Source organism: Emydura macquarii, unplaced genomic scaffold, assembly GCF_026122565.2.
Source record: "Emydura macquarii macquarii isolate MOO-44397 ecotype Brisbane River unplaced genomic scaffold, CSIRO-AGI_Emac_v2 contig_1386, whole genome shotgun sequence".
Classification (NCBI taxonomy): Eukaryota; Metazoa; Chordata; order Testudines; family Chelidae; genus Emydura; species Emydura macquarii.
In genome coordinates this window covers 2,311,522-2,336,379 of record NW_027131523.1, presented here as the reverse complement: position 1 = coordinate 2,336,379, position 24,858 = coordinate 2,311,522, and the positions used below count along the sequence as shown (strand labels likewise).

The 24,858-nt window shown below is 70.5% G+C and overlaps 1 protein-coding gene across 1 annotated transcript; it reads left to right on the top strand.

Annotated features, from left to right (window-relative positions):
- Positions 1 to 1,251: 1,251 nt before the first annotated feature.
- Positions 1,252 to 23,918, top strand: CACNA1F (calcium voltage-gated channel subunit alpha1 F). The gene is made up of 43 exons (XM_067552429.1): positions 1,252 to 1,354; positions 2,284 to 2,436; positions 2,531 to 2,727; positions 3,454 to 3,557; positions 4,290 to 4,456; positions 5,958 to 6,045; positions 6,151 to 6,177; positions 6,285 to 6,445; positions 7,225 to 7,450; positions 8,306 to 8,513; positions 8,818 to 8,938; positions 9,099 to 9,183; positions 9,389 to 9,443; positions 10,164 to 10,218; positions 10,458 to 10,578; positions 10,711 to 10,840; positions 10,960 to 11,019; positions 11,147 to 11,253; positions 12,082 to 12,169; positions 12,281 to 12,388; positions 12,680 to 12,732; positions 13,268 to 13,414; positions 13,799 to 14,000; positions 14,445 to 14,603; positions 15,048 to 15,158; positions 15,303 to 15,386; positions 15,710 to 15,730; positions 16,162 to 16,290; positions 16,457 to 16,522; positions 16,922 to 17,013; positions 18,119 to 18,278; positions 18,473 to 18,600; positions 18,791 to 18,887; positions 19,078 to 19,180; positions 19,790 to 19,891; positions 20,027 to 20,157; positions 20,372 to 20,491; positions 20,653 to 20,870; positions 21,061 to 21,189; positions 21,603 to 21,766; positions 22,143 to 22,267; positions 22,962 to 23,204; positions 23,439 to 23,918. The coding sequence occupies exons 1-43, from the start codon at positions 1,267 to 1,269 to the stop codon at positions 23,721 to 23,723; spliced, it is 5,418 nt and encodes a 1,805-aa protein (XP_067408530.1). The 5' UTR covers positions 1,252 to 1,266; the 3' UTR covers positions 23,724 to 23,918.
- The last annotated feature ends 940 nt before the right edge of the window (positions 23,919 to 24,858 follow it).

Sequence of the window (24,858 nt, the reverse complement as noted above, 5' to 3'; positions counted from 1 at the left end):
CCGGACGCCTGGGTTCTCTGTCCGTCTGTCTGTCTGGCGCCCGGCTGTGCGCTGCGTCCTGCAGGCTCTAAGCCGCTTACCCGTCTGCGGGGGAGGGCGGGGGGGCCGCCGCTGGCGCTAATCCGGGACCATCCCGCAGGGATTTCCAGCGACTCCCCCCCCGGTCCCGTCTGTGCCGCAGCCCCCAGGGATCCTGCCCTTGAACCCCGCGGCGCAGCCACGCGGGACTCGGGGGCTTTGGAGTCTCCCTCCCCAGGGCCGGGCCCCCAGCTCGCCGCCAGCCCCGATTCCCGGCCGGCGGGGCTGGGGGTCGTTGGTTCTCGGGGGCACAGCGCAGCCTTTGCCAGGGGTTACAGCAGCGACCACCTGGGGGTCTCCCCGCCGGCTGCCCACGGGGGCCTGGCCTCTCCCCCCAGTCCCCCGGAGCCGTCCCCTCGCCCCTCCCCCGTCCTTTGTCTCCTTCCCGGGATAGGGGGCCTCCCAGCCTGGTCCCCACCTGCCCTGACCCGGTGCAGCCGCTGACCCGGAGCACAAAGGGGTCTGGCTGGGGGACGTGTGGGGGTGGGGGTCTGCCCTCCAATGGCCTCTGCAGGGATCACCCCCTGGGTCCCACCGCCAAGAAACATGTGGGGGGGAAACTGAGGCACACACACGGCGCTCACAGAATCCCCCGAAATACCTCCCGCTTCGTCACCCCGGCCCCTCCAGGTCTGCAGCGTTACCCCAGACGCCTGGGTTCATTCTCTAGAAAGTGGGGGGGAACCGTTAGGGGGTCTGAGTCCAGCCTACAGCAGGAAGACCCCTGGGGGGGGGAGGGCTGTCACCCGGACGCCTGGGTTCATTCCCCATCAGGGATGGCCTAGGTGCATTCTCTAGGAAGCCGGGGGGGCTGGCAGGGTGCCTGTGGTCTGTGGCCGGGGGGGAGGGTTGGTGCTGCCAGGACGCCTGGGTTCAATCCCCGCCCCCCCGCCCCCCACAGGAGCAGGTGGAGTACATCTTCCTCGTCATCTTCACGGTGGAGACCTTCCTGAAGATCATCGCGTACGGCCTGGTCCTGCACCCCAGCGCCTACATCCGCAACGGCTGGAACCTGCTGGACTTCGTCATCGTGGTGGTGGGGTGCGTCCCCCCCCGAGCAGAGCGACGGCCGGGCCCCCCCCGGGAAGGCCCCGCGCCCCACCCCCTCTGACTGCCCCCCGCTCTCCCCACAGGCTGTTCAGTGTCATCCTGGAGCAGGCGTCCCACAAGTCCGGGGACGCCCACCACATGAGCGGGAAGCCGGGCGGCTTCGACGTCAAAGCCCTGCGGGCCTTCCGCGTCCTGCGGCCCCTGCGCCTCGTCTCCGGCGTCCCCAGTAAGGGGGGGCCCCGCTGGTGCCGGGGGCCGGGCTCGGGGCGGGGGGGTGCTGCAAGGTCGCAGCTCGTGGAGCTGCCTGGCGGGCGCGGCGTTTCCCCGCCTGGTGTCGGGGGGCCCTGGGCGCTGCACGGCGTCACGCCGCGCCGTTGTGCCTCACGGGGGTGTCGCACGGGCAGGCGTCGCGTCGCACGGCAGGCCACACCTTGCTCCACTGCAGTGCACCCTCCTTCGCTGTACAGCATCGCGTTGCACAATATCACAGCACCCTGGTGCGTTGCACGGCTTGCACGACATCACACCACCCCCCGTGCATTGCACGGCTTGCACGACATCACACCACCCCCCGTGCATTGCACGGCTTGCACGACATCACACCATCCCCGGCGCGTAGCACGGCTTGCACAATACCACGCCAGCCCCAGTACATTGCACGGCTTGCCCAATATCACATGGCCCCCGGGCACAGTGCATGGCTTGCACGACATCACACCATCCCCGGCACGTTGCACGGCTTGCACGATATCACACGGCCCCCAGTGCATTGCACGGCTTGCACGACATCACACCACCCCCCGTGCATTGCACGGCATACACGATGTCACACCGCCCCCAGTGCATTGCACAGCATACACGACATCACACCATCCCCGGCGCGTAGCACGGCTTGCACAATACCACGCCAGCCCCAGTACATTGCACGGCTTGCCCAATATCACATGGCCCCCGGGCACAGTGCATGGCTTGCACGACATCACACCATCCCCGGCGCGTTGCACGGCTTGCACGATATCACACGGCCCCCAGTGCATTGCACGGCTTGCAGGATGTCACACAGTGCCCGGGCGCGTTGCACGCCTGCCGTCTCTCTGCGCACGGCTGCCGTGCAGTGCATGCTGGGTCACACCCTCTGTCACGCGCCCCCCCCAGGCCTGCACATCGTGCTGAACTCCATCATGAAGGCCATGGTGCCCCTGCTGCACATCGCGCTGCTCGTCCTCTTCGTCATCATCATCTACGCCATCATCGGCCTCGAGCTCTTCATCGGCCGCATGCACAAGACCTGCTTCTTCCTCGGCTCAGGTACGCGGCCCCCCCACCCCCCCCGGGGGAGCGGGGCGGGCTGGGGGGGGTGAGCCCGCCTGATCGTCCCTCCGTCCGTCCCTCCGTCCCACAGACCTGGAGGCGGAGGAGGACCCGTCGCCCTGCGCCTTCTCGGGGCACGGCCGGGAGTGTCCCCTCAACAGCACCGAGTGCCGGGGCCGCTGGGACGGGCCCAACGGGGGCATCACCAACTTCGACAACTTCTTCTTCGCCATGCTGACCGTCTTCCAGTGCATCACCATGGAGGGCTGGACCGACGTGCTCTACTGGGTCAGCCCCCTAGGGTCCCCCCACCCCCGGGATCCCCCCTGCACCCCCGGGTCCCCCTGCCCCCCCGTCCCCCTGCACCCCCAGGTCCCCCTGCACCCCCTTCCAGTGCATCACCATGGAGGGCTGGACCGACGTGCTCTACTGGGTCAGCCCCCTAGGGTCCCCCCGCCCCCGGGATCCCCCCTGCCCCCCGTCCCCCTGCCCCCCTGCACCCCCATCCCCCCATGGAGGGCTGGACCGACGTGCTCTACTGGGTCAGCCCCTAGCCCCCCTTCCAGTGCATCACCATGGAGGGCTGCAGCCCCCTAGGTCCCCCGGGATCCCCTCTGCACCCCCGTCCCCCTGCACCCCCTTCCAGTGCATCACCATGGAGGGCTGGACCGACGTGCTCTACTGGGTCAGCCCCCTAGGGTCCCCCCGCCCCCGGGATCCCCCCTGCACCCCCGGGTCCCCCCGCCCCCCGGGATCCCCCCTGCACCCCTTCTCGGTGCATTGCCGTGCAGGGCTGCACAGACGTGCTGTACGGGGTGAGAGCCCCACATCTCCAGGGGACCCCCACAGCCCCCCCTTCGGTTCCCCGCCTCCTGGAGATGCCCCTGCCCTGCCCTGGGGTCCCTCCTGACCCCCCAGGGCCCCTATCCATTGTGGGTCCTCACTGGGAACTCCATGGCTGCCAGCCCCTGCCCCCCCAGCACCATGCCCCCTCTGACCCCTGTCCCCCCACAGATGCAGGACGCTATGGGGCACGAGCTGCCCTGGGTTTACTTCGTCAGCCTGGTCATCTTCGGCTCCTTCTTCGTCCTCAACCTGGTGCTGGGGGTTCTCAGTGGGTAAGGGGGGGGCGCCGGGCGGTGCTGGGGGATGCGGCCAGCTCTGGGGAGGAGCTCAGGGAGTAATTGGGGCCCTGGGGTGGGAGGTGGCTTGAAGAGGCTCTGCAGCCGTGTGCCGAGGGCTGCGTGTTCTTAACATGTCAGGGAGGGGGCTGGTTAGCTGGCCTGTGTGGCATTCGTGTGTGCGGGCATGTGCACACTGTCTGTGAGCAGGTTGGGGGGGACACGCATGCCGGGTGTGCGCAGCCCCATTGTGCGTGTGATTAGCATGTGCGTGTGATTAGCGTGTGCGTGTGATTCGCACATGTGTGTGTGATTGGCATGTGATTAGCATGTTCATGTGATTAGCGCGTGCGTGTGATGTGTGTGTGATTAGTGTGTGGGCACGGCGGGTGCGGGTGATTAGCATGTGCATGTGATTAGCGTGTGTGTGTGATTCATGCGTGTGTGTGGTTGGCATGTGATTAGCGTGTGTGTGTGATTAGTGTGTGGGCATGGCGGGTGCGGGTGATTAGCATGTGCATGTGATTAGCGTGTGTGTGTGATTCGTGCGTGTGTGTGATTGGCATGTGATTAGCGTGTGTGTGTGATTAGCGTGTGGGCATGGTGGATGCGTTTGATTAGCATGTGATTAGCGTGTGCATGTGGTTAGCGTGTGATTAGCGTGTGCTTGCGATTAGCGTGTTGCTGCGTGTGCTGGGCCCGGGCGGCTGAGCCCCTCGCCGCCCACAGGGAGTTCTCCAAGGAGCGCGAGAAGGCCAAAGCACGTGGCGACTTCCAGAAGCTGCGGGAGAAGCAGCAGCTGGAGGAGGATCTGCGCGGCTACTTGGACTGGATCACGCAGGCCGAGGACATCGACCCTGACGACGAGGAGGGAGACCCGGAGAACAAACATGCCCGTGAGACCCCCAGCCGCCCCCCAGCTCCGCCAGTGCCCCTCACTCCCGCCCCACAGCCCCCCCAGCTCCGCCGGTGCCCCTCACTCCCGCCCCACAGCCGCAGCGTGGGGATCTGGGGCAGGAGACGCTGTGCTCCCTGCGAGGTGGGGTTCGGGGCAGCCGCCAGGCCGGGGGTTAGCGGGAACCTGAGTGACTAGGCGGGGGCAGAGGCAGAGGTGGGGGGGGAGGGAAGCAATTGAATTATAGCGGGAGGGGCAGGCGGGGGGGCCAGAGGATCCCAGCAGTGGGGCAGGCGGGGGGCGGGAGCCGAGTCTGGTTTCTCGGCCGGGTTTTCTCTCTCGCAGCAGAGCAGGGTGGGGGCCGGGGGCAGGACGGAGGCTGTGATCTTCCCCCAGCAGTGCCCCGAGGGCAGTTAGTGGCACCATGTGCCCTTCCCCTGGTGGTGCTGCTGCCCCCGCCCACGCGGAGTTAATTAGCTCCCAGAGCCGGGGGAGAACCCAGGAGTCCGGGCTCCCAGCTGGGGGGGGGGGGGTCGGGCGTGTCAGTCCCTGGGGCCACCCCTGACCCAGGACGTGGGAGGGGTCACATTCACATTCCTCCTTTGTCACAACGCTCACGTCCGTCTGTCTTGTCTCTCATCCCCCCCCCGCACGTGTCCTCCTGTCCATCCATCCGTCCCCACATGCCCCCGTCTGTGCATCCGTCCTCCATCCCCCGTCCGTGCGTCTCTGGGGCAGGCGTGACCGTGGAAGAGCTGACGGAGAAGAAGCGGGGCCGGCACCGATGGTTCCGTCACTCGAGCCATTCCACCGACACCCACAGTAACGCGGCGTCTCCATCTGTCTGTCTGTCTGTGTCCGTCTGTCTGTCTGTGCCTGTGTGACATCGCCCGGGGGGGCGTCACATCCCACCCACCCCCCTGCCCCTGGGATCCCAGCCGGGGCCGTGCTGGTCGCTAACACTGTTCTCAGCTTCCCCTCAGGTCAATCCAGAGTCACTCCTGATTACAAGGGGGGGCCGGGCCAGATTCTGATCTCAGCTCCCCCAGGGTCAATCCGGAGTCACTCCTGATTATAATGGGGGCTGGGCCGGATTCTGATCTCAGCTTCCCCAGGGTCAATCTAGAGTCACTCCTGATTACAATGGGGGCCAGGCCAGATTCTGATCTCAGCTCCCCCAGGGTCAATCCGGAGTCACTCCTGATTGCAATAGGGGGGCCTGCTCTCAGGGTCAGTCCGGATTCCTGTTTACAAGGGGGGCCAGGCCATCTCTCAGCCTCCTGGAGTCCTCCTGAGGTCAATCCTCAGAGGGTCACTCCTGATTGGAATGGGGGGCTGGATTCTGATCTCAGCTCCGGGCTCCGGAGTCACTCCTGATTGGAATGGGGGCTGGGCTGGATTCTGATCTCAGCTCCGCCAGGGTCAATCTGGAGTGGCTCCTGCTGGCCACGGGGAGGGTGGGGGCGCTGTGGGCTGAGCTCACCCGTCCGTCTCTCCCCCAGCCAGTCTCCCTGCGAGCGAAACCACTTCGGTCAACACTGAGAACGTGGGCGAAGAGGAGCATCACGCCACCTGCTGTGACGTGTACCTGTGAGTGCCGGGGGGTGCCGCGCCGCGGGGCTGGGGGTAACAACAGGCCCCAGGCTCCACCCCAGAGGTGGCTGCATTTTATTTTCCGTTTCTCTTCTTCTCCAGAGGCAAAATCTCGAAGACAAAATTCTGGTGAGTGGGAGCAAAGTGGGGGGGCCCCGCTGATCCCTGGCAGGGGAGAATCCATGGGGCTCCGCTTGCCTGACTCCCCCCCCCCCCCCCCCCCGCTGTGCCCCCAGCCGTCGGTGCAGGCGCCTGAACCGGCTCTTCCGGAAGAGGTGCCGCCTGGCCGTGAAATCCGTCTCCTTCTACTGGATGGTCCTGATCCTGGTGTTCCTCAACACGCTGACCATCGCCTCCGAGCACTACCAGCAACCCGACTGGCTGACCCAGATCCAGGGTGAGCCCCTGCCCCCCGCCCCCGGACGCCTGGGTTCCCAAACAAACCCGCCGCCCCCTCCTGCTCTGGAATCGCTCAGCCCTAAGCCGCTGGGGAGGGGACTCTGAGCCCTCGTGACCCCCCCGGTGCTGAGACCCCGGATCGGTGAGAAACCCGCTTCTGGCCAAGCCCGGTTCCTCCTGGGCCCCCGTCACTGCAACCCCCGGCAGAACCGGCCCCGGCTCCCGCGCCACCCCCTGCTGCAGCTCTGCGGGACGCCCGCTCGGCGATTACCCGAGGCCTTCGTCTCCTGCCCCCCGGCTCGAAGAACCTGCCCCCAGCCGGCTCGGACACGGCCCGCGATGGAGGCAAGCCCCGTCTCCTTCGGCAACGTTCCCTGCCTGTCGCGGCCCCGGGGATCCGTCCCCGCCCCAGCGAATCCTAACCCCCGTGGGGGCAATCCCAGCCCCGGCTGCGTCCCAGACACCGGAGCCCAGCCTCCCTCTGCGCTGATCCCGGCCCAGGGCCCCGCTCGGCTCCTTCTCCGCCCCCCAAGGCGGCCCTGTGATAATCCCTGGCCTCGGTTCCCCTAATCCCTGCCAAGCCGAGATCTGCCTAATCCCTGCGTCCCGGGGCGATAATCCCGCCCGGATTACCCCAGTCCGGGGCCTGGCCCCGACCGTCCCGCCCCGGCCTCCAGGGGATCCCAGACCCGGCCCCTCGCGAACCCTGGGGACCCGCCCGAGCCCGCCGGCCGGCTCCGGGCCCCCGCCTGACCCCCCGCCTGACCCCCCGCCCAGCCTACGCCAACAAGGTGCTGCTGTCGCTCTTCACGCTGGAGATGCTGCTGAAGATGTACAGCCTGGGCCTGCAGGCGTACCTGGCCAGCTTCTTCAACCGCTTCGACTGCTTCGTGGTGTGCGGCGGCATCCTGGAGACGCTGCTGGTGGAGGCCGAGGCCATGCAGCCCCTGGGCATCTCCGTGCTGCGCTGCGTGCGCCTGCTGCGCATCTTCAAGGTCACCAGGTGGGGGCGCCAGGCCCTGGCTGGGGGGCCAGGTGTGGGGCAGGGGGCCGGGTGTGGGGCGGGGGGCCGGGCCGCTCGCTCTGACACCCCCCCCGCAGGCACTGGCTGGGGGCTGCGTGTGGGGCAGGGGGCCGGGTGTGGGGCAGGGGACCGGGTGTGGGGCAGGGGGGCCGGGTGTGGGGCAGGGAGGCCGGGCCGCTCGCTCTGACGCCCCGCCCCCCGCAGGCACTGGCTGGGGGGCGGGTGTGGGGCAGGGGGGGCGGGACACCCCCCGCAGGCACTGTGGGGGCAGGGGGGGGTGTGGGGCGGGTGTGGGGCAGGGGACCGGGCCGCTCGCTCTGACACCCCCCCGCAGGCACTGGCTGGGGGGCGGGTGTGGGGCAGGGGGCCGGGTGTGGGGCAGGGGGCTGGGCCGCTCGCTCTGACACCCCCCCCCCCCCGCAGGCACTGGCTGGGGGGCTGGGTGTGGGGCAGGGGGCCGGGTGTGGGGGGCCGGGGACTGGGTGTGGGGCAGGGGGGCCGGGCCGCTCGCTCTGACACCCCCCCGCAGGCACTGGCTGGGGGGCCGGGTGTGGGGCAGGGGCCGGGTGTGGGGCAGGGGGCCGGGCCGCTCGCTGACACCCCCCGGGGCACTGGGTGTGGGGCAGGGGGGGCCGGGTGTGGGGCAGGGGGGCCGGGGACACCCCCCCCCCCGCAGGCACTGGGTGTGGGGCAGGGGGCCGGGTGTGGGGCCGGGGGCTGGGCCGCTCGCTCTGACACCCCCCCCCGCAGGCACTGGCTGGGGGGCGGGTGTGGGGCAGGGGGCCGGGTGTGGGGCAGGGGGCCGGCCGCTCGCTCTGACCCCCCCCCCCCCAGGCACTGGGCCTCGCTGAGCAACCTGGTGGCCTCGCTGCTGAACTCCATGAAGTCCATCGCCTCCCTGCTGCTGCTGCTCTTCCTCTTCATCATCATCTTCGCCCTGCTGGGCATGCAGCTCTTCGGCGGAAAGTTCAACTTCGACGAGACGCAGACGAAGCGCAGCACGTTCGACACCTTCCCGCAGGCCCTGCTCACCGTCTTCCAGGTGCTCCGACACCCCCCGGGACCCCCCGGGACCCCCGACACCTTCCCGTCTTCCAGGTGCCCCCGCCACCCCCCCAGGACTCCCTCCGACACCCCCCGGGACCCCCCGGGACCCCCGACACCTTCCCGCAGGCCCTGCTCACCGTCTTCCAGGTGCCCCCCGCCACCCCCCCGGGAACCTCCCCCAAAGTCCACCAGGACTCCCTCCGACACCCCCCCGGGCCCCGCTCACCGTCTCACAACGGCCATTGCCAGCCCCCCACCCCCCCAGCGCCCCCCGCTGACGGCTGTCCCCCCCCCCCCAGATCCTGACGGGCGAGGACTGGAACGCGGTGATGTACGACGGGATCATGGCCTACGGGGGGCCCTACTTCCCGGGGATGCTCGTCTGCGTCTACTTCATCATCCTCTTCATCTGCGGCAACTGCACCCGCCGGGCCGGGGCTGGAGTGGGGGTAGCAGGGGGCAGATGGGGGCGGGGGGTAGCAGGGGGGCACTGCAGCCTGGCAGCGGCACCAGGGGCTGGGTGGATTTGGGGGGGCTGGGATAGGGTCCCCTGCACCCCTATTCTCCTGAGCCCCCCCAGATATCCTGCTGAATGTCTTCCTGGCCATCGCCGTGGACAACCTGGCAGACGGGGACAACATCAACTCGGCCCAGGAGAGCAAAAAGTGAGGCGCCCGGACTCCTGGGTTCTCTGCCCAGCTCGGGGGGGGGGGGGCGGGTCTGGAGGCTAGAGCGCGGAGGGCTGGGCGCCCGGATGCCTGGGTTCTCTGCCCGGCTCGGGGGGGGGGGGAGGCTAGAGTGCGGGGGGGCTGGGCGCCCAGACGCCTGGGTTCGTGGCAGCGATAGAGCCGAGCCCCCTGTTCCCCGCAGGCAGAAGGCGGCCGAAGGGGCCCCGGACAGCGGCAGCCAGGACGGCCACGTGGAGGTAAGAAGTGGCCCCCCCAAGGGGGGGCAGCCCAGCCCCCGATCCCGGGCCCTGGGCCATACGGGGCTGGCAAAGTCCATCCGGGTCGGTCCAGAGCCCTCTGGCCCCCGGGAGTCCCAGCCCAGCAGCCCCCCCAGGTCACGCCAGCGGGTCGCCCCCGTCCTGGGCTCCTGGGACCCGGGCTCCTGGCCCCCCCCTTGGGAGTCCCACTTGCTCTTGGGGATCAGGCCCTGCACCCCCTGGGGGTCCTTCACTCCAGACCCCCAGGGCCCGCCCCCCCAGAGGGAACCAAGCCCCAGCCGGCCGCACCCTCAGCCAGTGCCCAGCAGCTGGGTCCATTGTGCGCCCAGACCCAGCCCAGCCTGCAGCGACTGGCTTCACGATGGGGGGACCCTCTAGGCCCCCCCTGCTCGGTTCCACCCTGTCCAGGGCCCGGCTGCCAGGCGAGGTCACCCCTGCCCCTCTGCAACCACAGCCCCCCTCCCCCGCCACCTCGCTACACATGCGGCACGTAGGGGAAACTGAGGCAGGCACCACAGTCATCCAGAAGGGGGTGGATACTCTGCCCGGCTGGGGCATGGCCCGGACGCCAGGGTTCACGGCCTGGCTCAGAGAAGGGGCCAGGCTTTAATACCGCGGCGGGGGGGCAGGGCCACCCCCCCCGGACAGACGGACAGACAGACAGACACGGAGCCGGGCCGGCTGCTGCTCTCTCCCCAGGTGCAGTGCGGGGAGGAAGAGGAGGAGGAGGATGAAGAAGGGAGTGAAGAAGGAGGTAGGCAGTGGATGTGGGGGCGTGGCGGGGCTGGGGGGGTTCTCCCGTGGCAGGCCGGGCCGGGCGCTGGGGGGCGCCGTGGGGCTGGAGCCCTTGATCCGTGGTGTTTTTAGGCCCGGACGCCCGGGTTCCCTCCCCGGCTCTGGGAGGGGCGCTGGTTGACCCACAGCTGGGTCCCGCGCCCTGCCCCCGCCGCCCGCCCGTCCGTCCGTCCATCCGTCCGTCCGTCTGCCCGGCAGGGGAGGAGGGGGACCGGGAGAGCCTGGCCGAGTCGCACGTGGAGAAGCTGGAGGAGCCGGTGGAGAAAGTCCTGCCCATCCCAGCCGGCAGCGCCTTCTTCCTGCTGAGCAGCACCAACCCGTGAGTGCGCAGCCCCCCCCTCCTCCTCCTCCTCCTCCGTGGGGCGCGGGGGCCGGGGGTGGCTCGGCTCAGCTCCGGCTCCGGCTCCGGCTCCGGCTCCGGTTCCGACCCGCTGGCTCCCCTCTCGCCCAGGCTCCGCGTGGGCTGCCACGCCCTGATCCACCACCACGTCTTCACCAACCTCATCCTCGTCTTCATCATCCTCAGCAGCATCTCCCTGGCCGCCGAGGACCCCATCCGGGCCCACTCCTTCCGCAACGTGGTGAGCCCCGGGGCGGGGGGGGGGAGGGGAGGGTGTTGGGGCGGGGCGGGGGGGGCCGTGGGGCAGGGCGGGGGCCTGGAGGGGGCTGCCCCACGTTCTCTGTTGTCTCCCACCCCCAGATCCTCGGCTACTTTGACTACGCCTTCACCTCCATCTTCACCGTGGAGATCCTGCTCAAGGTACGGGGGCGGGGCAGGACACCTGGGTTCTCTCCTGGCTCGGGGGGGGGGCAGGACACCTGGGTTCTCTCCTGGCTCGGGGGGGGGCGTGGGCCCAGTGGCCGGACTGACCCGCTCCCCCCCCCAGATGACGGCCTACGGCGCCTTCCTGCACCAAGGGTCCTTCTGCAGGAATTGGTTCAACCTGCTGGACCTGCTGGTCGTCAGCGTCTCGCTCATCTCCTTCGGGATCCAGTGAGTGGGGGCGGCACTCTGGGGGGGGGGGCTCCAGGCACAGGGGGTGCACGGTGCTGTACGGGGAGCCGCGGGTGGGTGCGGTGGGGCTCGGGGCGCGGCCGGGCGGGACTCTGGGGCTTTGGCGTCTCCCCCCCACCCGGGGTCTCCCCCCGGCTTCACAGCACCCAGCCCCCCTGCTCCGTCCCTACACTGCCCCGCCCTACACGCCACCCCCGGGGCCGGACCCCCCCTCGCCGCAGTCGGGGGTTGTTAGTTCTCGGGGTCACAGCACGGAGACTTTGTCAGCAGCGACCCCCTGTGGGGCCCTGAGCCCCCCATCCTGGGCCTCACTTCCCTCCACCCCGCACGGGCGACTCCCTCTCCTCCCGGCCACCAGCCAGACCCCCCCGGGCCTCTCCCCAGTCCTGTGGCTCTTTCCTGGGCAAGGTGTTGCCACCCGTTGTAGCCAGTTTGACCCAGGAGGGCAGAGGGGGGGGCTGCCCAGGGTCCGCGGACGCGTGGCTGGGGGGGGGCCCTGCTGGTCTCTGCAACAGTCACACACCGGGTCCCATCACCGACATGCTGAAGTAACACATGGGTAAACTGAGGCACACGCACCACACTCAGAGGAAGCGGGGGGGGGGGGGGCAGAGATGCTGGGCGCTGAAACCCTTGGTGGCTGCGGTGGGATACGCCGGGCGCGGGAACCCTTGGTGGCTGCGGTGGGATACGCCGGGGGGGGGTGGGATGTGTGGGGGGAGGAGGTAGCGGGGGGGTGCTGGACGGGGAAGTTGGGGAGCTGCCCCCGATGTCTCTGACCCCCCCCACCCCCTTCCCCCCCACCAGCTCCAGCGCCATCTCGGTGGTGAAGATTTTGCGGGTGCTGCGTGTGCTCCGGCCTCTGCGAGCCATCAACCGGGCCAAGGGGCTGAAGGTGAGGGGCGGGCCGGGGGGGGGGGGGCGGCAGGGGCCCTGTGCTGGGGGGCGGCACGGGGGGGCTGCATGGCAGGGGAGTCTCACGCCGCCCCCCCCCCCCCCCCCCCAGCACGTGGTTCAGTGCGTCTTCGTGGCCATTCGCACCATCGGGAACATCATGATCGTGACGACGCTGCTGCAGTTCATGTTCGCCTGCATCGGGGTGCAGCTCTTCAAGGTGAGCCCCCCGGCCTGGCCCCCCCCGGCCTGGCCCCCCCCCGGCCTGGCCCTGCTGTCCTCCCTATCCCACCCCCGGGGCCTCCCAATTCCCCGGCCCCCCCACACTGCCCCCCATCTCTGCATCACCATTGCCCCCCAGGCCGCCCCTGGTGGGAGGGGCAGGGTATGTGGGGCAGGCTGGGGGTGGGGAGTAGGGAGAAGGAGGGGGCAGGGCATGCGGGGGGGTGGGGCAGGGCATGCGGGGGGGTGGGGCGGGCGGATCCGAACCCAGCCCCCCGACTGTCCCCAGGGCAAGTTCTACAGGTGCACAGACGAGGCGAAGCACACGCCGGAGGAATGCAAGTACGTCCCCCCCCCACCCCAGCCAGGGACCCCCAGCCCGGCCCCCACCCGCCTGCCTCCCTCCGCTGCCCCCGGGCTGGGAGGAGGGTTAGAAAGACGGGGTGGGTCAGGCTGGGATGGGGGTCAGGCCATTGGGGGGGTCTGGGCCGGGGCTCTGGCTGTCAGGGGTCCGGGCTGGGGGTTGGGGTGCAGGGGGGCCGGGCTGGGGGTCGGGGCGCGGGGGGGGGGGCCGGGCTGGGGGTCGGGGTGTGGGGGGGCCGAGCTGGGGGTCGGGGTGTGGGGGGACCAGGCTGGGTGGGGGAGGCCGGGCTGGGGGTCGGGGCGCGGGGGGCCGGGCTGGGGGTCGGGGCGTGGGGGGACCAGGCTGGGTGGGGGAGGCCGGGCTGGGGGTCGGGGCGCGGGGGGGCCGGGCTGGGGGTCGGGGCGTGGGGGGACCAGGCTGGGTGGGGGAGGCCGGGCTGGGGGTCGGGGCGCGGGGGGCCGGGGCTCAGGCCATCGGGGGCCAGGCCGCGCCCCCCTGAGCCCCGGCCCCCAGGGGCACGTTCATCGTGTACAAGGACGGCGATGTGGGGCACCCCATGGTGCGCGAGCGGGTCTGGCACAACAGTGACTTCAACTTCGACAACGTGCTGTCCGGCATGATGGCCCTGTTCACCGTCTCCACCTTCGAGGGCTGGCCCAGGTGGGCCGGGGGCTGGCGTGGGGGCCTGGGGGGTCCCGGGAGTGGGAGGAGATGGGGGCTGGGGGAGGTGGGGGGCCTGGGGAGGGGGGATCTGGGAATGCCCGGGGGGCAGGAGATGGGGCTGGGGGGCCTGGGGGAGGTGGGGGGCTCTGGGTGTGCCTGGGGGGCAGGAGATGGGGGGCTCTGGGTGTGTCTGGGGGGCAGGAGATGGGGCTGGGAGAGGACCGGGGGGCAGGAGATGGGGCTGGGGGGCCTGGAGGAGGTGGGGGGCTGGGGGAGGTGGGGGGCTCTGGGTGTGCCTGGGGGGCAGGAGATGGGGCTGGGAGAGGACCGGGGAGCAGGGGGGTCCCTGGGGGTCCCCGTCTGACCCGCCCCCGCCCCCAGCCTGCTGTACAAAGCCATCGACGCCAACGCGGAGAACCAGGGCCCCATCTACAACTACCGGGTGGAGATCTCCGTCTTCTTCATCGTCTACATCATCATCATCGCCTTCTTCATGATGAACATCTTCGTCGGCTTCGTCATCATCACCTTCCGCGCCCAGGGCGAGCAGGAGTACCGCAACTGCGAGCTGGACAAGAACCAGGTACCCCCGGCCCTCACCTGCCCCCCCCACTGCCCCCCACCACCCCCCATCACCCTCCGCACCCAGGGCGAGCAGGCAGCACAACTGTGAGCTGGTAGCAGCCCCGCCGTGGGGGGTGTGGGGGGGCGGGGAGCCTGTTTCAGGAGCGGGTTGTGGGGTTCCTGATTCCCCAACCCCGTCCCCTGAGAGGCAGCGCGTGGGGCAGCAGCTGAGTGGGAGGGGCTGGGCATGGGGGGCCTCAGTGGGGGTCATGGTTCAGACAGGGCTCAGGAGGCCGGGGGGCAGGCAGGCAGGCAGGGGGGCAGGAGTTCCCAGAACTCCCCCAACGCCCACCCCCCAGCGGCAGTGCATGGAAGGGGCTGGGTGTGGGCGCAGTGGGGGGCTGGGGTCGGGCAGGGGGATCGGGGCGGGAGTTCCCGGCGCCCCCTAACGCCTGCCCCCCAGCGGCAGTGCGTGGAGTACGCGCTGAAGGCCCAGCCGCTGCGGCGCTACATCCCCAAGAACCGGCACCAGCACCGGGTGTGGGCGGCCGTGAACTGCTCGGCCTTCGAGTACGGCATGTTCCTGCTCATCCTGCTCAACACCATCGCCCTGGCTGTGCAGGTGCCGTCCGCGGGCTGGGGCGGGGCCTAGGGCAGGGGCAGAGTCTGGCTGGGTGGACTGGGGGCGGGGCCTAGTGTAGGGGCAGGGCCTATGGCAGGGGCGGGGCCTGGCTGGGCGGGCTGGGGGCGGGGCCTCGTGTACGGGGCCTATGGCAGGGGCGGGGCCTGGCTGGGTGGACGGGGGCGGGGCCTAGAATATGGGGCGGGGCCTTGTGGGGCTGGGGCGTGGCCTATGGTAGGGGCGTGGCCTGGCTGGGGGTGGGTCCTGGCTGGGGCTCGGGGCGGGGCCTAGGGCATGGGCAGGGGCTGGCTGGGTGAGGCCTGGTAGGCTGGGGCAAGGCCTCAGTGGGAAGGGGCAGGGCCCTATCTCTGGGGGTGGGGCCTGTCTGTCCATCTGCGGAGGGGGCGGGGCCAGCCCCCCCTCACCCCGCACTCCCCCCCCCAGCACTACGAGCAGTCGCAGCCCTTCAACTACGTCATGGACCTGCTCAACATGGTCTTCACCGGCCTCTTCACCGTGGAGATGGTGCTGAAAATCATCGCCTTCAAACCCCGGGTACCGCAGGGGGCGGGGCCAGCCTGGGGGCGGGGCCTGGCAAGGCAGGGGGCGGGGCCTGGCAAGAGGGGCGGGGCCTGGCAAGACAGGGGGGGGGGCCTGGAAAGAGGGGCGGGGCCTGACCCCCGTGCCTGCCCCCCGCAGCACTACTTCTGCGACGCCTGGAACACCTTCGACGCGCTGATCGTGGTGGGCAGCGTGGTGGACATCGCCGTCACCGAGGTCAACGTGAGCACCCCTCCCCCGCATCCAGGCCGGGGACCCCGGCGTCCGGGCCGCACCCGGTCCCCCGCCCGCCCCAGAGGGGCTGCGGCTCCGCCCCGGAGAAACACGTGCCCCACGTCCCGTCCATCCCCACCCCTGTGTGTCACACACCGTGTCTGTCTGTCCGTCCCTCCACCCATCTCGCCCCACACGCCCTGTCCGTCCGTCCGCCCACCCACGCTGGTGTCTGTCTCTCATCTCTCCCGCGGCTGTTCCTGTCCGACGTCGGCTCTCGCGGCTTCATCGGCCCCCCCCCCTTCCTCTTCCTCCTCACACCGGCCCGGCAGAACGGCGGCCACGTCGGAGAGGTAACCCCCTGCCCCCCACACCGCCCATGGGGCTGGGGGGCCCGAGCCAGCTGGGGCTGCAGACTCGTCCGTCGCCCCGGGGGGGGCTGGGCGCCCCATGGACTCTGGGGGCTGGAGCAGCAGGGATGTCGGGGGCACGGGGTGGGGCGGCCAGGGGTCAGGGTGTGGGTCAGGCGTGGGGGGTCTGGGCGTGGGACAGGCGTGGAGGGCGGGGCGTGGGTCAGGCGTGGGGGGGCGGGGCGGCTGGGGGCCTGGGCGTGGGTCAGGCGTGGGGGGGTGGGGCGGCCGGGGGCAGGGCACGGGGCTGGCTGGGGGGGTGGGGCAGCCGGGGGGCAGGGCACAGGGCTGGCTGGGGGCGTGGGGCGGCCGGGGGGTAGGGCACGGGGCTGGCTGGGGGCAGTGACCCACGGGCCCCCGCCCGTGCCCCCCAGAGCTCGGAGGACACCTCCCGCATCTCCATCACCTTCTTCCGCCTCTTCCGCGTCATGCGGCTGGTGAAGCTGCTCAGCAAAGGCGAGGGGATCCGCACCCTGCTCTGGACCTTCATCAAGTCCTTCCAGGTGGGGCGCGCGGGTGGGCCAGGGACGCCCCTTCCCAGCATGCACCGCTCTGCCCCCATGCGGGGCCCGGCCGGAGTGATGCCTGCTGGGATGGGCGGGAGTGGGCAGCTGGGGCCCCGTGAGCCCCCCCCAGCCCTGACCCCCCCATGGTGTCGCCCCCCCCCAGGCCCTGCCCTACGTCGCCCTCCTCATCGCCATGATCTTCTTCATCTACGCTGTCATCGGCATGCAGGTGAGCCTTGCACGAGGGGCGGGGCCGTGCGCGCCCCCTGAGTGTGCATTGCACGCTTGCGCACGGTTCTGATTGTGCGACGCCTCCCGGAGGGTGTGCCTGCAGACTGGGCTACACTAGCGTGTGTCGCACACCCAGCGCTGGGCCACGCGGGGATCTGTCCCATTCACACTCGTGGGTGCTGATGCATAGAGCTCCTGGGCGTGCAGCGCACACGCTGGTGCAGGCCCTGAGTGTGCAATGCACGCACATGCGTGTCTCCGCACACACCCTGCGTGCAGGGTCCCAGTCGCACCTCGCTGGGGCGGGGCGGTAAGGACAGCTGTCCTGCGGGGTGCTGGGGGGGCAATGGGCCCGTTTTGGGGTGTCCCCCCCCCAGTGACGTCCCGGGCGTTTCAGACCTTCGGCAAAGTGGCGCTGCAGGACGGGACGCAGATCAACCGCAACAACAACTTCCAGACCTTCCCACAGGCCGTGCTGCTGCTCTTCAGGTACGGCCCGGCCCCCCCCCGGATCCCGGCCCCTCCAGCCCACAGCCCCCGCCTGCCCTGCCTGGCCCGGCCGCGCAGCGTCAGACGGGCCCCAGAGCCACGATGGGGAAGCTCTGCCAGAACCATCCCCGGCGCTGGGGGGAGTGGGGCGGGGGCGTTCCCCCTTTGCAGGCAGGGCCAGGCGCCGTGGGGCAGCAGGCTGGGTGGGGCCGGGCACCATGGGGCAGGGGGCTGGGTGGGGCCAGGTGCGGGGGGGGGCCAGGCGGGGCAGGGCCCGGCGCGGTGGGGCAGGGGGCCAGGTGGGGGCTGGGCAGGGCTGGGCACCGTGGGGCAGGGGGCCGGGCGGGGGCGCGCTGGCCAGGCGGGGCTGGGTGCCGTGGGCACGCGGGCGGGCTGCCGTGGGGCAGGGGGCTGGGTGGGGCCGGGTGCCGTGGGGCAGGGGGCTGGGTGGGGCCGGGCGCCGTGGGGCAGGGGGCCGGGCGGGGCTGGGTGCCGTGGGGCAGGGGGCCGGGTGGGGCGCTCTGGCCAGGCGGGGCTGGGAGCCGTGGGGCAGGGGGCCGGGCGCCGCGGGCCACGGTGCTGGGTGGTGCAGGGTGCCGTGGGGCTGGGGGCCGGGGGGGGGCGCTCTGGCCAGGCGGGGCTGGGTGCGGTGGGGCAGGGGGCCGGGTGCCGTGGGGCAGGGGGCTGGGTGGGGCCGGGTGCCGTGGGGCAGGGGGCTGGGTGGGGCCGGGCGCCGTGGGGCCGGGCGCCGTGGGGCAGGGGGCCGGGCGGGGCGCTCTGGCCAGGCGGGGCTGGGTGCCGTGGGGCAGGGGGCTGGGCGGGGCCGGGCGCCGTGGGGCAGGGAGCCGGGCGGGGCCGGGCGCCGTGGGGCAGGGGGCCGGGTGGGGCCGGGCGCCGTGGGGCAGGGGGCCGGGCGGGGCGCTCTGGCCAGGCGGGGCTGGGCGCCGTGGGGCAGGGGGCTGGGTGGGGCCGGGCGCCGTGGGGCAGGGGGCCGGGCGGGGCCGGGCGCCGTGGGGCAGGGGGCCGGGCGGGGCCGGGCGCCGTGGGGCAGGGGGCCGGGCGGGGCGCTCTGGCCAGGCGGGGCGCTGACGTGGCCCGGCCCCAGGTGCGCCACGGGCGAGGCGTGGCAGGAGATCATGCTGAGCAGCCTGCCCGGGAAGCGCTGTGACCCCGAGGCCGACGTGGCGCCCGGCGAGGAGCTGACGTGCGGCAGCAACTTCGCCATCGTCTACTTCATCAGCTTCTTCATGCTCTGCGCCTTCCTGGTGAGCCCCCCCGGCCCCCCGGCCCCCCCGCCTCTGACACCCCCCTCCCACCGCAGGGACCCCCGCCTGCCATAGACCCCAGGGCCCCCCACGCCCAACGGGCAGTAGCCCCCCCCCAGTCTCCCAGTTCCCCCCCCACGGGGTCCCTGCCCCCCCTTCCCGCCGCTTGACCTCTGCCCCGCTCTGCCCCCCAGATCATTAACCTCTTCGTGGCCGTGATCATGGACAATTTCGACTACCTGACCCGGGACTGGTCCATCCTCGGCCCCCACCACCTGGACGAGTTCAAACGCATCTGGTCCGAATACGACCCCACCGCCAAGTAAGGGCCCCCCAACCCCCCGACTGCACCCCGCTGGATCCCTGCCCTGCCCCATCAGTGTCCCCCCAGGTCCCCCGGAATCAGGCCAACCCCCTCACCCATCCCCCCCCCTCCGCCACCAGGGGCAGCAGAACCCCCCGTGCCCCACAGCTCCCCCCATCTCCCCCCCACCCCACTGCTCTCTCCCCAGGGGCCGCATTAAGCACTTGGACGTCGTGACCCTGCTGCGCCGGATCCAGCCGCCCCTCGGCTTCGGGAAGCTATGCCCCCACCGCGTGGCCTGTAAGGTCAGGACGCCTGGGTACTCAGCCCGGCTTGGGGAGGGGAGTGGGGGCTAGTGGTTAGAGTGGGGGGGCTGGGAGCCAGGACGCCTGGGTTCTTGGCCCGACTCGGGGAGGGCAGTGGCGGCTAGTGGTTAGAGTGGGGGGGCTGGGAGCCAGGACGCCTGGGTTCTATCCTTCCTTCCTTTCCCCGCAGCGGCTGGTGGCTATGAACATGCCCCTGAACGCGGACGGCACCGTCACCTTTAATGCCACCCTCTTCGCCCTGGTCCGCACCTCGCTCAAGATCAAGACGGAAGGTGAACCCCAGGGGTCGGGGGCTGGCGGGGAGGGGGAGGGTGTTTCAGGGCCCAGCTTGGCCTGGCTCCGGGGGGGCTCCAGCAAGTGCTATGTCTCTGGGTCTGGACACAGTTGGGGGGCAAAGGGTTAAAGGGCTGGAGGGGGAAATGGGGCGTCTCCCCCGCCCCCATGGAAAAATCAACTTTTTGGAGAACCATTGAGAACCGAAATGCTGCAGGGGAGCATCATGGGAGTTGTAGTTCAGCTGCCTCCCTTCTCCCTTTCTCCTCCATGGGCTGGGAGGTGTGGCTGGACTACATCTCCCATGATGCACAAGAGTCTAGCCTCTTGGCGAGTCACTGCAGGGCATCATGGGAGTTGTAGTTCAATGGCATTGTGGGGATTGTGGTTCTTTTTTGCCTCATTGCCCCCGCTTCTCTGCCACGGCTCGTGTTCCCTGGCCCAGCTACGACCCTTATGATGCCCCACGGTCTCCCCTCTTAGCTAGGGGAGACGGTCCTGCCACAGCAGTTGCATGGCCGCAGTGCATCATGGGAGTCCTGCCCGGGAGCCCATAGGGCCCCTGACCTATAGCTCACGGTTTTGGGCTCTGATATCACCCCCGCCAGGCAACTTGGACCAGGCCAACAAGGAGCTCCGGGCCGTCATCAAGAAGATCTGGAAGAGAACGAAACCCAAGCTGCTGGATGAGGTGATACCGCCCCCCGAAGGTGAGACCCCCCCCATATAGCCCGGGAGAGAACCCAGGCGTCCTGGCTCCCAGCTCTAACCACTAGCCCCCAGTCCCCTCCCCTCCCGGTGCTTGGGAGAGAACCCAGGCGTCCTGACCCCTCTCGTGCCCGCAGAGGAGGAGGTCACGGTGGGGAAATTTTACGCCACGTTCCTGATCCAGGATTATTTCCGGAAGTTCCGGAAGCGGAAGGAAAAGGGGCTTCTGGGCCCAGATGCCTCCCCCAGCAACTCCACCGCCCTGCAGGTGAGACCCCCCGATCGGGCCTGGCTGGGCCCTGGGTCTGATATGGGGCAGCCCCGGGCTGGCTGGGGGTGAGGAGGAGTGGAGGGGGTACCGGGCCAGCCGGGTGTGGAGAAGGGGAGACCGGGCCGGCTGGGGGCGGGGCAGGGGAGACCGGGCCGGCTGGGGGCAGGGCGGGGGAGACCGGCGGCTGCCCCATGGTTTGGGTCGCCCCCAGGCTGGGCTGCAGACGCTGCAGGATCTGGGCCCCGAGATGCGCCGGGCGCTGTCCTGTGACCTGGAGGACGGGGAGGAGCCTGGGGAGACCCGGTGTGAGGAAGAGCAGCTGACATGCCAGGTGAGACCCCCCCCAGCCCCATATGCCCCCCAACACCCCAGATTTCCCTTCCCCCCATAGCTCCCGGAACCACACCCGCCCAGCTAGGCCCCCCGAGTGTCCCTGCCCCCCCAGATCCCTCCAAGTGCCCCCCACTAACACCTCCCCCCGTGTCCACACAGACCCCAGAGGAATTGTATGGCAGCACCCCCGACCACCCCCCCACAGCGCTCGCCCCAGCTGAGGGGGGTGGGGAGCCCCTGGCCAACGGGCTGCTGGGGTCCCGTCGCCCCTCCTCCGTCAGTCTGGCCTGGGCCTCCAACAGCCCCCCCAGCCACGAGGAGAATGAGGGGGGGCAGGAGGAGCTGCTGCACATCCCCAGCGGGCGCCGCGTGAGCAGGTACCGGACACCTGGGTTCTCTCCCGGCTCGGGGAGGGGAGCGGGGTCTAGTGGTTAGAGCTGGGGGGGGCTGGGAGCCAGGACGCCTGTGTTCTCTCCCCAGCTCTGGTTGGGATGTGGGGTCTAGTGGTTAGAGTCAAGGGGCTGGTGTCAGGATGCCAGGGTTCCAGATGTCCGTGTGTCTGTCCAGGCGGAGCTCCAACGGGACCTGTGTCCCCCCGACAGTGCTTGAGGAGCCCCCCTCAGCCGAGGAGATGGCGGCGGAGCCAGGCTACAATAGCCGGGAGGAGGACTCAGAGAGCCTGGCCTCTCGGGACGGGTGAGGAGCCGAGGTGCAGCCACCTCTGGGGCAGGGCGGCTGGGGAACGGCCACACATAACGCCGCATGGGAATGGCTCCCCCAGAACTGGGTTCAGTCTGGACGCTGCCTTCATGCCCTGACTCTCAGGGGTCGGAGCTGGAGTGGGGCTGGGACTGGAGTAGGCCCCACATGGCCCCAGGGGGGAGCAGGGTGGGGGCGGAGGTCACGGACTGGGTGCTTTCTGTCTGTCCTTCATCCTGCATCCTTCTGTCCCTCTGCTGCTTCTTTCTTCTCTTCCTGCGTTTTCTGACCCCCGGATGCCTGGGTTCCCCCGTCCTGCCTTGCCTTAACTTTTCATTTATTCTCCCTCTTTTCCTTCGCTCTGTCTCCCTCGGGCCTTCGCCCCCCCCCCCCCCCCCCCCCCGGCACAGGCAGCCAACTCGGGGGGACGCCCGGCTCCCCCGGCACCGCTGGGACAACGGATACGGGGGGTCCCTGCCTCTGCCCCCCCGACGCCTCCCCAGCACCCACCATGGCGGGGGGCTGGGCGGGCGCCTGGCCAAGCACAGACGCCTGCTGCCTCCCACGCCTGCAGGTAGGGGGCGGGGCTGGGGGGAAGGACATGGGTGGGGCAGGGGGGAGGGGCAGTTCTGGCAAAGAGAGGGGGCAAGTGGAAGGGGAGGGCCACGGGCAGGGCTGGAAACCGCGTTGGGCGGGGCAAGGTGTGGGGCTAGGGTTGTGGGCGGGGCATGGCTGGAAGGTGCATTGGGCGGGGCTAGGATTGTGGGTGGAGTTAGTGGAGGGCCTGGGTTGGAAGGACTGGGGGAGGGGCAGATGTGGGGCTGGGGCAAGGCAGAGGGAGGGATGAGGGTGGGGCTGGAGGGGGAAGGGGCGGGGCCTGGGCTGGGGGGCAGGGTCAGAGGCGTGTGAGTGCTGGGGGGTCACATTGCCCCCCCCCGCTGCCCCTCCAGGCCGGAAGTCGCCCTTCCTCATGCAGTGCCTGCAGCGCCAGGGCAGCTGTGAAGACATCCCCATCCCGGGAACCTACCACCAGAACGCCCCGGCCCGGCGCCTGCGCCCCCAGGTCCGGCGGGGGGTGCCGGGGTGCGGGGGGCGTGACAGAGGGCGTGTGTGTGCATGCGACGGTGCAACGGGGTGTGCAATGGTGCGACAGGAGTGTGTGTGTGCGTGATGGTGCAATAGAGGGCGGGTGTGTGTGTGATGGTGCGACAAAGGGCACGTGTGCATGTGTGACGGTGCGACAGAGGGCACGTGTGCGTGTGTGCGTGGGACGGTGCAACGGGGCGTGCAATGGTGTGACAGGAGTGTGTGTGTGCGTGATGGTGCAATAGAGGGCGGGTGTGTGTGTGATGGTGCGACAAAGGGCGGCTGTGCGTGTGCAACAGTGAGACAAGGAGGCTGTGTGCGTGCGACAGTGCGACAGAGGGCGCATGTGCGTGTGACGGTGCAATTGGGGGCGTGTGCATGCGATGGTGCGACGGGGGCACGTGTGCGTGCGATGGTGCGATCGGGGTGTGTGTGCGTGCGATGGTGCGACGGGGGCACGTGTGCGTGCGATGGTGCGATCGGGGTGTGTGTGCATGCGATGGTGCGACGGGAGCACGTGTGCGTGCGATGGTGCGACGGGGGCACGTGTGCGTGCGATGGTGCGACGGGGGCACGTGTGCGTGCACCTGTCTGCACGCTGCTCACCCTGCTTTCCCCCCCAGGGCTACGGCAGCGCCGCCTCCTGGCACAGCTCCAGCCACCCCCAGGGGGGCTCCTCCCAGGCCTGGGCCGCGCCCCCCCAGCGGGGCCGCCTCCTCTACGCCCCCCTGCTGCTGGTGGAGGAGGGGGGGCTGACGGTCCAGGGCTGGGGGGAGAAAAACAGCAGCCGCAGCCTCCCGCCTCCCTCCCGCGCCCGCTGGGGGGCCCCCGAGCCGGACCTGCCCTGGCCTCCCTACGCCCATCTCCGCGTGCCCGGCCCCGGCTACCGCGACAAGCGGGGCAGCGCTGACAGCCTGGTGGAAGCCGTGAGTCGGGGGGCAGCCTCCGGGGGGGCTCTGGCTGGCTGGGGGGGGGGATGGGGCCCGGGACCATCTGTTCTCGGCAACGCCAGCCCCGATCCAGCCCCAGGGCAGGGTCTGGCTGGGGGGACAGGGACTAGGGCCATCTATTCTCGGGGTCTGGCTCGGGGGGCTGGGAATGGGGATCGTCCTCTCTGGGGGGGCCGGGGCCCTCTAACGCTCTGGCCCCGGGCCCCACAGGTGCTGATCTCGGAGGGCCTGGGGCTCTATGCCCAGGACCCCAAGTTCGTGGCCTTCGCCAAGCGGGAGATCGCCGATGCCTGCCACATGACCATCGCCGAGATGGAGAACGCCGCCTCCGACCTGTTGAGCCGCGGGCGGGGCCCCGGGGGGCCCCATGGGCCCCTCGGCAGCGACGGGGAGGGCGGGGGGGCGGGGGGCCCCCTCTACAGTGACGAGGAGCCGTTCCGCCCGCGGGCCGAGGACGAGCTGGCCGACGAGATGGTCTGCGTGGCCGCATATTGACCGGGCAGGGGGGAGCCCCGGATCTGCAGCTGGACCCCCCCGGACAGGGAGCAGCGGGGGAGAGATCCCCCCCCGGAAGAGACCCCTGGAGCCCGGAAGAGTGGGAGGGGGGCCAAAAGGAGACACAGCGGAGGAGGGGGCTTCACCCCCCAAATGCCCCAGTGGCTGAGGTGGGCTCGGGCCCCCCGGCAGTGGGGAGGGAGCCCTGGCTCTGTTGTGGGGGGAGGAGGGGGTGGGCAGAGCTCGGGCAGGCCAATAAATGCTCTTTGGAGGAAGCGGGGTCTCTGCTCTCCTGCTGGCTGGGAAGGGGAGGGTCTGGGGGGGCGTCACAGGGAGAATCTCCCCCCCCCCCGTCACAGGGAATGTGGGGGGGGGAACTGCCTGGAGGAGCAGGATTACGCCTGGCCCACGTGACAGAACCCAGGCGTCCTGGCTCCCCCCACCCCCGCTCCAACCGCTAGACCCCACTGCCCCCACAGCCAGGCAGAGAAGGGGCAGGTGCTGGGGGCGGAGGCCGGGGGCACCGGAGGAACGGGAGATGTGGGGAGAGCGGAGACAGAAACTCGGCCCGGGTCCAGACCCCCCCACCGGTTCTGGAGCGAGTCCAACCCGCCCCCCCCCCCACCGGTTCTGGAGCAGCTTCAGACCCCCTCCCCGGACACTGCGGCTGCGTTCCAGACCCGTTCACCCAGCCGGTTCCAGAGCCCACGGGCCCTGCTGGTTCTGGAGCAATCGCCTGCCCCCCGGGTCAGACCCATGGGCCCAGCCAGCCCAGTAGATCCCTGGGCCCCTCCCCAGTCTCCCCCCACGTCCAGTGCGTGGGGGAGGGGAGGAAGGAGGGAGCGGGGGAGGGGAGGAGTGCAGCTGACACAGACAGATGGACAATTGGGTCAGACAGGTTCTTATCTCATCCCAGCTCCCAGGGGGGGAGGGGATAGGATGAGGGGGAGCCTCTCCCTGGATCCAGCTAACCCTCTGAAATACCCACAATCCCTCTGAGCCACCCACCCCTCCCCCACATCGGGCCAGGAACTGGGAAGGGGGACGTCTGGGCGTCCCCCCCAGCACCAGAGGAAGCCATCCAAACGCGCCCCCCGTGCAGGGCTCAGCCCCTGTGGCAGGGGCACAGACGGGT

Coding starts and splice junctions, on each gene's coding strand:
- CACNA1F (XM_067552429.1), top strand. CDS start 1,267: ATGAGCGGGAAGCCGGGCGGCTTCGACGTCAAAGCCCTGCGGGCCTTC. Junction 6,046..6,150: donor ACCTGCTGTGACGTGTACCT/GTGAGTGCCGGG, acceptor CTTCTTCTCCAG/AGGCAAAATCTCGAAGACAA. Junction 15,159..15,302: donor TCATCGCCTTCAAACCCCGG/GTACCGCAGGGG, acceptor TGCCCCCCGCAG/CACTACTTCTGCGACGCCTG.